The sequence below is a fragment of the Sturnira hondurensis genome, unplaced genomic scaffold, assembly GCF_014824575.4.
Source record: "Sturnira hondurensis isolate 20B ecotype Veracruz unplaced genomic scaffold, ASM1482457v3 Scaffold0006413, whole genome shotgun sequence".
Taxonomy (NCBI): Eukaryota; Metazoa; Chordata; class Mammalia; order Chiroptera; family Phyllostomidae; genus Sturnira; species Sturnira hondurensis.
This window is the reverse complement of record NW_028079044.1, coordinates 6,229,524-6,240,578: the sequence shown is the minus strand read 5'-3', so window position 1 is coordinate 6,240,578 and position 11,055 is coordinate 6,229,524. Positions and strand designations below refer to the sequence as shown.

The window sequence follows — 11,055 nt, the reverse complement described above, 5'->3', positions numbered from 1 at the left end:
TCATGAGGACTTAGAGACCCCTTTGAAAAGTCTATGAGAGATTGTTTTTTTTTATAGCATTTCTTTTAAAATATTTATGAGGCAATGGTGCCATTCTTTCTTTAAAAAAAAAAAGTTTTCTTGCCCTGGCTGGTATGGCTCAGTAGATTGAGTTCCAGCCTGCAAATCAAAGTGTTGCCAGTTCAATTCCTAGTCAGGGCACATACCTGGGTTGTGGGCCAGGTCCCCAGTGGGGGTGCTCATGAGAGGCAACCACACATTGATGTTTCTCTCCCTCTCTTTCTCTTTCCCTTCCCCTCTGTCTAAAAATAAATAAATAAAATCTAAATAAAACTAAATAACAGTTTTCTTGAGAAATAATGGACAATTCAGCTGTTTAAGGTGTCCAAATCAATGAATTTTATGTATTAATGGAATTATACATTTATCACTGCAATCAGTTTTAGAATATTTTGGTTTTCTCAAAAAAAAACCCCACACCCAAAGACATGAAACCCCCATAGCCTCCCAACCTTTCCAGGTGTAGGCAACCACTAATCTGCTTTCTGTCTCTATAGATTCATCTCTTCTGGACATTTTAGATAAATGAAATCATGTAATAAGTGATCCTTTGTGACTGGCTTCTTTAACTTAGCATAATGTTTTCAAGGTTCATTCAAGGTGTAGCATGTATCATTACTACATTTTTAAATATAATTCATTTCTATGTATTTTTTAGAGAGAGGGGAAGAGAAGGAGAGAGAGACGGAAAGAAACACTGATGTGATAGAGAAATATTGACTGGTTGCCCCTTGCATGTGCCCCAATGGGGGAAAGACCTGCAACCTAGGCATGTGACTGACCAGAATCCAACTGGCAGCCTTTCACTTTGCAGGGACCAGCTGAGCCACACTAGTCAGGGCAGTACTTCACTTTTTTGTTTCCAAATATTCCATTGTATAACTACACCACATTTTATTTATTAATCTATTGATTGATGGACACTCAGGTTACTTCAGTTTTTGGATATTATGAAGAATGGTACCACTCTGCAGCTACCTTTGTTATGTTTAGGGTACTAATTTATGAATGGGTTTAGTTTTATAAATATTTATCACTGAGAATCCTGGTTTGGATTCAGTCTATCACTTTCTATAGTGTAGATCAAGATGGAGGTACCTTTTCGTGCTCTTGTTACACAGGTAGTGTTATGTATATGAAACTTGGAGGAGGAGCTTCAATTTTAATACACAGTGAAGTGGGGCGGGGGCAGGGAATTGTGGGGAGGGAAGGAGAGGGGAAGAATCTTTCTCTTGTGACCCCTAAATGGAATCATGGTCCATTCTAACCATTTAACTTCTGATTAAAAGAGAGCAGAGCAAATAACTTAGACCCTAACCAAATGGGTATAATTTTTCTAAAATCTTGTTCTGCTGGATTTAACATTCTAGGAAAGGATGAATTCAGGACAAACAAATGACTACAAAGTACAAAACAAAAGTACCGTGAGAAATCTCTTCTTAAGTGAAAGGAGGATTGGAGTAAACTTTTGGATTTAATCTTATAGGATGTTGCAATTTGAAGGCCATTAAATAGTGTAAATGTAAAATCCTTCTTTTGACAGACAGAGAAGTTTCCTGATTGTACTCCTGAGATATTATGAAGCATTTCTAAGGCTGCTGTTAAACTAGAGAATTGTGAATTGGTAGGTTTTCAAATAAGTTACTCCAGACCTCAGTCTGGTCTAAAGCTTCCTGTTTTTACAATTAACTCCTCATGTTTCTTTGTTGAGTGTGTGTGTGCCTGCATGTGTGTGTGTGTGTGTAAAACCTAAAGATAGACTAGGAAACATGTAGGGCCATCTGGCTTTAGAGGGGAATCCAGATTTCTGTTAGGACCAGCTACTAAATGTAAACTGGATAAACAATGCTATTGTAACGTACCACCCCTCTACTAACCTTTCAGTCATCACTGTTCAAAGTGCCCCAAATTTCTTGTATTTTGGTATTAATACTTTATGGGTTTTTCACCTGTGAATGAAGTAGGTTGGTCCATCTTAAGATAAAGCCCAGTACAAGCAGGAACACTTCCATGTTACTGAGTCAAGTTTCTGAGGGATTACAAACAAAAGTGAACCTGTCAGCCATCAGGCTACTCCTGAACTCGATGTTTCCTCCTTGGCTCCCACTCTCCCTTGGTCTGCATTTCCAAGTAAAGAATTGTGATTAAGAAAGAGTCATCAAGAGCAGAAGGAAAGGATTCCTAGCAACCAAAATGACCCAAGGCTGTGTGCTGACTAGGACAATGCGAGGTTTTCCTCTGTGCACCAGTTAGCAAAGTGTGACATGAATGCATCCTAATATTAATTAAGATGATTTTGGAAGGTCATGTCTGTGCTCTCCAAAGCAAGAGCCATCCTGCAAATGAACTACGAAAAGTTACATTTCAAGTTTTTTCCTAAAGATTCTTCATTTTAGGGGAATAATGATTAAAAACAACACCAATAACATTTATAGAGCACTTACTATACATTGCTATTTAATTTAACCCAATTATTATCCCTGCTTTACATATGAAGAGAGTGAAACACAGACAGGTTCAGTAAATTGCCTAGGCTCACACAGCCAAGTACTGGAGCCTGGATTTGAATGAGGCTGGAAGACTAGAGCTCAGGCTCTCAACTACCTACTTAAAACATGGTGCTGTTTCTTAATTCAGTGGTATGACAAAACAATTTTTGCCACTCATTTAAAATACCATGTAAGTAATCAGAGTAGATGTTTCTGTAAATGTCAACAGCATACATTGCAAAACTATACTATATTTATTTCCTCTCAAAAATTTGTTTAACATGCTCATTTTGTCCCAGGGAAAAAGTCTTTATTTTCCTGATTGAAGTGAAGAAGTAACATTTAATTTAGTTGGAGAACTGCTAAAATTACTTTGATGGCTCCAGTCGTGCACAGCATAGAGATTCATGACAAATATGTAATCTATTTATTTGTCATCCAACTTGAATGACTTCCAAATGTTTCTTCTCAGTAGCTCTTGATTTTGTTTGGATTTTTTTTTCCAATGGCCAAATAGTAAAACAACGTCTGAATCACGTTTGCTCCAGCCCGGGAATACCAACAAGTTGAAAGACAGCTATGGTTATTTAAAATCATACTACATTCACTTGCAACTTTGAAGAGCATTCATGCTTTTAGTGCACTGGATTTTTAAAAGGAGAAGAAAAAAAGCAAAAAAAAAAAAAAAAACAAGTTTGAGGCTCAAGTCCCTCCTTTGCTATTTGCTGAAGCGAGTTTTCCCATTCCGTTTTGCAGGCGAAAGCATGCTAAACAGATCAAGTCAAACTGTCCGAAAGGCTGTCTGCATCCCTCATGGTTAGAAGAGAAGGATTTTGTTCTTTTTCCTTCACACATCAAAGAAGGCACTCGGGGAGGAAATAAACCATAATTAGGCATGAGTGAGCAGACAGACCCCTTCCTCTGTCTTCCTCATCCCCGCCCCCAGACCCTGGCAAACGTCCTGGGAGTAATCGAGGCGCCGGCCACCGCAGCAGCTGCGACGAGAGCGCGTCCGTGCCCGCGCCCGTTGCCAGAATCTGGGCGGCGGCGGGGCTGGCCCGGGGGCGCGCGCGCTCGGGAGCGCGCTCATGCAGCGGTTTTCTTCACCCACTCCCACAATCCAGAGGCTGCGGCGCGGGAGGGGCGGGGAGTCGGCGGAAGGATATGGGCGCGGAGGCAGCAGCGCGCTCCTTTTGACGGCGGGATCGCGGCATCTGCTGGGCGGTGAGGAGCGGGGTGTGATGCGGCACTGCGGTTTTGAAGCCGTTACTCCGGCTCCTCCACAGAGGGCAGAAGACTAGGTTGGAGTGCGGCGGTGATTTTTGTGCCAGGGCTCCCGGAGGCTCACCGGAAAGGCTGGCGGGGCTCAGAAAACTGGAGGCTTAGGGACATATTCAAGCCCCCACCCCCTAGGAGGGGAAGGGGGCTGGAGGCGAGGCTTGAGGGCGGCCGAGGCATGGTGTCTGCTCCGGGGGAAGGGGCGAGCCCTGTCTGTCGTTGGTGAGGGGCAGGGGAGGCTCCGCGTTTCGAAGCAGCTCTATGCCCACCGGGGGTTGGAAGGTGTTGAGCGGCACACGGAGGTCGAGCCTGGCGGCCGTCCGGAACCCTTAAGGAGAAATCGAACGTGGTATTTCATTTAGCCCACGTTGGGATTAATTCATTATAGGCAGCTTCGCTAGTCTGGCTCCTCCAGGAGCTGGGCAACCTTGACGGGCTTTTTTGTCTTGCTGCTCCAGCCCCTTTTCCCTTCCTCCTCCTCCAGATGCCTTTTCTCTACCCCTCCTTGCCCGGTACAGACATTTCCAGCGCAGACTGCGGCTCGGGGCTGCTGTCGAAGCCACTTCTTGGGATTTGGGCTTGTTTCCCTCTGGGGTATTTTTTGAGGAGGGAGAGTTCTATTCTCCCCTCCACGATGGGATTTTCTTCCCGTGCCAAATTAGACTTTCATTGATTTCTACTTCAACGTTTAGTGAACAGTTCCCTAGGCGTATTTTTTTGTGGTAGTTCCTTTTTTCAAATACATGAGCTGTAAAATGGAGAACGAAATTTTTACTCCCCTTCTGGAGCAGTTCATGACCAGCCCTTTGGTCACTTGGGTGAGTGTTATTTGTTATATGTTTTGCTGCATTATTTGTGGCTGCAGAGATGGAGGTGGGCATTCGTGTTTGATGATCATTCTGTTCCAGGTTAAAACGTTTGGACCTCTGGCTGCAGGAAATGGGACCAACCTGGATGAATATGTGGCTTTGGTGGATGGGGTGTTCTTGAACCAGGTCATGCTCCAAATGTAAGTGTTAACTTTTTGTGTGTTTTTTTAAAAATGCATACTGTGAACTTAGAGATTTTATGTTTTAAGCTCCTAATTTGGTTCTTTGCCAGAAAAATCAGGTGGTTTAACAATTGGACCTTGAAAGGAGTGGTAAGCTTACATGTCCAACTTATTTATCACCACCCACTGATTAAAATTATGAAACTTTAATTTTTCATTCAGTATACCATGTATTGTCCCTACTGTCTTCAGTGCTGAAATTCAAACCACATTGTGTCCTCTGATAATTAGGTAAAAGAGAGGGAGAGGGAGAATGAGAGAGAGGGGAGAGAGAGAGACTAAATATGACAATGAGAATGAATACGAATAGTTTCCTATGGGGGGGGTCTTTTCTGTGAAGTTATGCACATTTGATGCAGAAATGTTTCTTACTAACCTTTGTGTCTAAAAATGTATGGCTCAGAATTAGAAACTGGTGCAGTAATAACAGATTTCAGAAGACAGAATTTCAAACAATAGTTTTTACCTGTGAGGAACTGTTGCTATATCAAGTAATTTAAATGCTACTAAGTGAATAGATGCTTTATTGTGTGAATTTTTAGGTTAATATTTGGTGGTTCATTAAAGGTATTAGAGTTAGCTTTGAAATGCAGATGACTGAAATCTTGATGACAACTAGGTAAAGATTTAGTAGGCAAATCTTTATGTTTATGGTATTGGGTTTGTATTAAGTAGGAAAGTTTTTGAGATGGGAATTCAGTATTGAAATCATATTGGTAGCTGGATCAGTGAATAAAAACTCCATTTTTATCATTGTAGGTATTGTATTAATAGCGTACATCTATTGTAAGTACATAAGTATAGGTTATCAAATGGAATATTACAGTTGTGCTCAAAATAATGTATATTTAGCCTTATTTCTCTTGAACAGAATCTGATTACAAAGAGTAGTTTGGAACTTTTAATTTCAAAACAGTGTCATCTTTTATATCTGTAGAAATTTCATGCATTATTAATGTTACTAGAGAATTAGTCTACTGTTCATAGACTAATAGCCTAACATAAAATATCAATTTTGTATTCTATTAGAATTTTTAAGACTTTTATATTAAAAAGAGGGTAGAAGTCAAATCTATAAATAATTGTTCCAGTTGTAACTTCGCAGTCTGTTTGCTCAAAGAGTTTGTATTGTATTTTTAATGTATGTGTTGATCCTACAGGGATGTATTATACTACTGTATGTTTTCCAAAAGTGTTTTATTTGTATAGTCACCCAAAGAAATATGTATTTTATCTAAATGCGTGTGTTATATATATATTTTCTTAAGAAAGGTAAAAAGAATATAGACATTAATTATTTCCAGGGATAGTAAATATATTTTGGCAGTCCTCCCATTGAACTATTTTTTATCTTTGAAATACCCCACTATTTCTTAAGCAAAATGGTAGAATAATTAAATTCAGTTCTATTTTAGGAAACACACATGACAGGAAGGGTAGCCATTGCAGTAGATACTCAGAACTTGTTTCCCTGAATTTTTTCTTGCTTGTTTTTAGACAAGCAAGAGTTTTGGATTTATATACTGACCTCTAAAAAAATAGGTGTGTTTACAAAAATAGGAAAATACATTACTTTAGTTTTCCACTTTAATGTTTTTTATCTGAGTGATTCTTTTTCTAAAAAAATATTTAGTTTTTTTTTGAGTCCTGAACAGTTAGACAAGGTGCTGAAAACACTTCAGCTTGTTTCCACTTTGAGTACAGTTTATACTTAAAAACATATATGTGTATTTTGAATGTTATGGTGTTCCAAAATAGTGGTTGCCAGGTTTTTTTTGGGGAGAGAACCTCAATCTGCTTCTGTTTTCAGTTCCACCTCTCAGTTTCTTTAAGTTTTTTCAGTGTCCTAATTCTGTTCTGAATTATCTTTAGTAAGTAAAGAAAAAGAAAATTAAGGAAAAAAGAAATATGTTTTAGCTTTTTAAAAATAATTTGCTAAAATAACATCAACACAAATTTGTTACCCAATAGAGTAACAACATATACATTGTTTTAAAGCAATATTTTGCTGATTTTGAAATCATTAAGACTTCTGTTAAGCACCTTACTTAATATAAATTGTTTGACTTAATGTACTCTATTAAATTGTCAGTTGAAATTGTACCCAGTAAGTGAACCTAAAAGTTAGCCTTTGTCTAAGTAATATCTAGATTACATTCGGTTGTAGAATTTGTAAAAATCTTTTGTAAATGAAACTTAATTTGTCTTTATGTTTCTTGTGCTTCCAGTTCATTGACTTTATTGGATCAGTGGGTTTGTAGTTTTATCAAAATTTGGCCATTATCTACTCTCACACACAATTTTATCTATTTTTTTGCCCCCCTTTCCCTGTTCTGGAAATCCAGTTACATTTAGTACTTGTGTATTAGGTGCTTGATGTTATGTTCACTGGTGTTCTGTTCAGGTTTTTTAGTGTCCTCTATTTCATTTGGATAATATTGCTGTGTCTCCAAGTTCATTAATTTTTTTCTGTAATATGTAATGTTTCATTAATCTTATCCAGCATTTTAAAAAAATTTTCAGACATGGTTTTATCTCTAGAAATACAGTCTTTTTTATATCTTCCACTTGTATAGCTCTCATGCTGTCTTTTCTCTAGCTTCTTGAACATGTAGGATTCAGTTGTAACTGGCTGTCTAGGTCTACAATTAAATCTGTGACATTTCTGGGTTGGTATTGATTGATGTTTTATCTCATGGGTTGTGTTTACTTGCTTTTGCATGCCTGGTAATTTTTGGTTGGATGCCAGGCATTTGAAATTTTTTACCTTGTTGCGTGCTAGATATTTTTGTATTCCATTAAAAATTCTTGAGCTTCGTTCTGGGATGCAGTTAACTTGGGAACAGTTTGATCTTTTCAGATTTTGCTTTTAAGCTGTGTTAGGCACTACCAATGTTGCACTATAGAGGCAAAACCCTTCTTAATACTCTAGCTGGTGGTAGCAGGGGCTATTTCTGCACTTCTGTGAATTCTAGGTGATGTTCACCCCAATTCTTTTCATTGGTTCTTTCACTGCCTTGGGTAGTTTCTCACACATATGTACCTGATAAGTACTCAGTTCAGCACTTCCAGAATACCTCTGTAGATCTCTGGATCTATCTGTGTAGCTCTCTCCTTTTTCAATACTCTGTCTTGTATATGGTAATCACTTTCCTATCTCCAGACTAAGTTATGTCTCCTCAACTCAGGAAGACCATTGTGCTCTGCCTGGATTCCCCATCCTTGTTCCTTGGCCTAGAAATTCCTTCAAGGCAGTAAACTAGGGCAATTGTGAGCCCTATCTCGTGTGTTTCCCATTTTTCAGAAATTTACTGTTCTTTGTTGCCTGAGTCCATTGTCTTGAAAAAATCCTTCCAATATTTTGTCTTTTTTTTTTCCCAGTTGTTTCAGGCAGGAGGGTAAATTTGTTTTCTGTTATTCCTGCTTGGCCAGAAGTGAATATCTGTTTATATACTTGTACATTAAATACACTTTTGCTCCTCCAGTCTTACATTCCTGCTTTCAGATGTGGCATAGAATTGTGTTATAGGAGCCTTATGGTAGAATTTTATTTTCACCTAAAGTGTTAATTCAGAGTAGGTATTGATTAGTGACTAGATTGCCATTTTGGACTTAGAATCTGAAACTAAAGAGTTGATTTCTTCATGCCAGTTTACTGACTCTGCTTTATAATTTTGGAGTCTGTTCACTGACTTGGGATTCACTGTGTTCAGAGATGAATCCTGGATTTCATTGAGTAACTCCTTAATCAAAGAATCTCTGTAAGAGCTTGTGACATAGTGTCAGTCCTCTTTAACTAATGGGAAGAGGAAGTTATTTAGAGATCTGGAATGATGGCCCAGCTCTTCTGCATGCTGCAGGGCATTTTCCTACTTCAGCTGAATGAAGTAATTTTTCCCCAGAGCTAGCTATATATATGGCTTTGTGACAGTGAAGTAGAAGTAATTGTTTTTATGTTTGAAATGTCATTCAGTTCTGTAACCAATTTTGAATATTACTTGCTGTGAATTTTTAATTTATGACAGTAGTTAATTTCATCATTTTAAAGTTTAAAAAGTATGCTATTTATATTACCTAAGCAATTGAAAATATGGATATATTAGGGTTTAAGTACTGAGAAAATTATGAATGGTATCAGAACAATATTTGGAATTACTCTGATTCAGCCCCATTATTTAGCTGTAGAGATCTATACTTGAAATACTTAGTAAATGTAATATACTTATTATGGTTTTTCTTTTAGAATCTTGAGCTTGAAGGGACTTTAGGAGTCACCTACTGTGAAAATCATTTTCTTTTCTTTTTTTCTTTGTAAGAGAGAGGGAAAGGGAGGGAGAATGAGTGGGAGAGAAACATCAATGTGTTAGAGGAACATTGATCAACTGCCTCCTGTACACATTCCTACTAGGGACCAAACTGCAACCTAGGCATGTGCCCTGACTAGGAATCAAACCAGCAACCTTTCATCTTGGGTGATGCCCAACCAGCTGAGCCACACTGGACAGGGCTGTGAAATACATTTTTAATTAAACCCCTGATACATGGTCATCCAATTTCTGTTTAAGTATTCCATGAGAATCTGTTTTATAAAGTGTATTTAAAGTAACCACTTATCTAATAGAGGAAGTTGACTGAGAAATGTTCCTTAAGTTATCAGTGCTTAAGTTTAAAGAGTAGATTGTACTAGTTTTACGACTACAATAATCCCAAAATGACTTATAAAATATATTGGTTGTTCCTTTGGCTGTGTGGCTCAGTTGGTTGGAGCATCATCTCGTACTCCAAAATGTTGCAGGTTCTATTCCCTATCAGGGCACATACCTAGGTTATGGGTTCTATCCTGGTCAGAGTACATATGGGAGGCAACTGATTGGTGTTTCTCTATCTGCCTATCTCTGTTGCTCCCCTCCTCTCCCTTCGTCCTTTTATCCTTCCCTCCCTCCCTCCCCCCTTTTATCCTTCTCTCCCACCTTCTCTCCCTTCCCCTTTCTCTCTAAAATCAATAAACATATCCTTGGATGAGGATTTAAAAAATGTACATATATAAGTTATCTTACCAAGTATGGCACCAACTCTGAATTTATATATATATATCTTTGTTCATTTACAGTTGTCCCAGTTTTTCCCCTGTTGCTCTCACCTGCCCAGTCTTCTTCCCCATCCGCACTCCCACAGTCAATCCCCACCCTGTCGTCCATGTCCAACTTTAATAAATTGTGATATGCTCACTCTCAGGTTTCTCATTGGACCTTGTAGTTTTTGTTTGTTGACTCTTTTAAAAATTTTTTTTACATTTTTTAAAAAATATATTTTATTGATTATGCCATTACAGTTGTCCCATTCCCCCCTTCATGCCCCTCTACTCTGCACACCCCTCCCCCACCATTCTCTCCCCTTTAGTTTATGTCCATGTGTCACAAGTTCTTAGATTCCATTTTTCCCATACTATTCTTGCCCCTCCCATCTGTTTTCTACCTACTGTCTATGCTATTTATTCTCTGTACCTTCTCCCCTCTTCTCCTCCTCCCACTCCCATGTTGCTAACCCTCCATGTGATCTCCATTTCTGTGGTTCCAAACCTGATCTAGCTGTCCTCTTGGTTTGCTTTTGTTTTAGGTGTGGTTGTTAATAACTGTGAGTTTGCTATCCTTTCACTGTTCATATTTTTTATCTTCTTTTTTCTTAGATAAGACCCTTGAACATTTCATATAATAAGGGCTTGGTGATGATGAACTCCTTGAATTTGACCTTATCTGAGAAGCACTTTATCTGCCCTTCCATTCTAAATGAAAGTTTTGCTGGATAGAGCCGTCTTGGATGTAGGTCTTTGGATTTCATGACTTGGAATACTTCTTTCCAGCCCCTTCTTGCCTGTAAGGTCTCTTTTGAGAAATCCGCTGACAGTCTGATGGGAACTCCTTTGTAGATGACTGTCTCCTTATCTCTTGCTGCTTCTAGAATTCTCTCCTTCATTTTATCTTGGCTAATGTAATTATGATGTGCCTGGGTATGTTCCTCTTTGGGTCCACCTTCTTGGGGTCTCTTTGAGCTTCTTGGACTTCCTGGAAGTCTATTTCCTGTGCCAGATTGGGGGAGTTCTCCATTATTATTTGTTAAAATAGGTTTTTCACTTGCTGCTGTTCCTCTTCCCTTCTGGTACCCCTATAATGCGGATGT

General features: G+C 38.7%; 1 protein-coding gene across 10 annotated transcripts in view; it reads left to right on the top strand.

Annotated features, from left to right (window-relative positions):
- The first annotated feature begins 3,734 nt into the window (after positions 1 to 3,734).
- The window catches only part of CCDC88A (coiled-coil and HOOK domain protein 88A), a 132,331-nt gene continuing 125,010 nt past the window's right edge, over positions 3,735 to 11,055 (top strand). For 7 of the 10 annotated variants that reach the window (XM_037047934.1, XM_037047939.1, XM_037047937.1 and 4 more), the window contains exons 1-2: positions 3,735 to 4,645; positions 4,736 to 4,836. In XM_037047934.1, coding sequence (XP_036903829.1) covers positions 4,571 to 4,645; positions 4,736 to 4,836 — 176 coding nt within the window. In that variant the 5' untranslated portion in view covers positions 3,735 to 4,570. The remainder of the gene's footprint in view (positions 4,646 to 4,735; positions 4,837 to 11,055) is intronic. The other 3 variants (XM_037047941.1, XM_037047942.1, XM_037047940.1) reach the window with 1 other exon arrangement.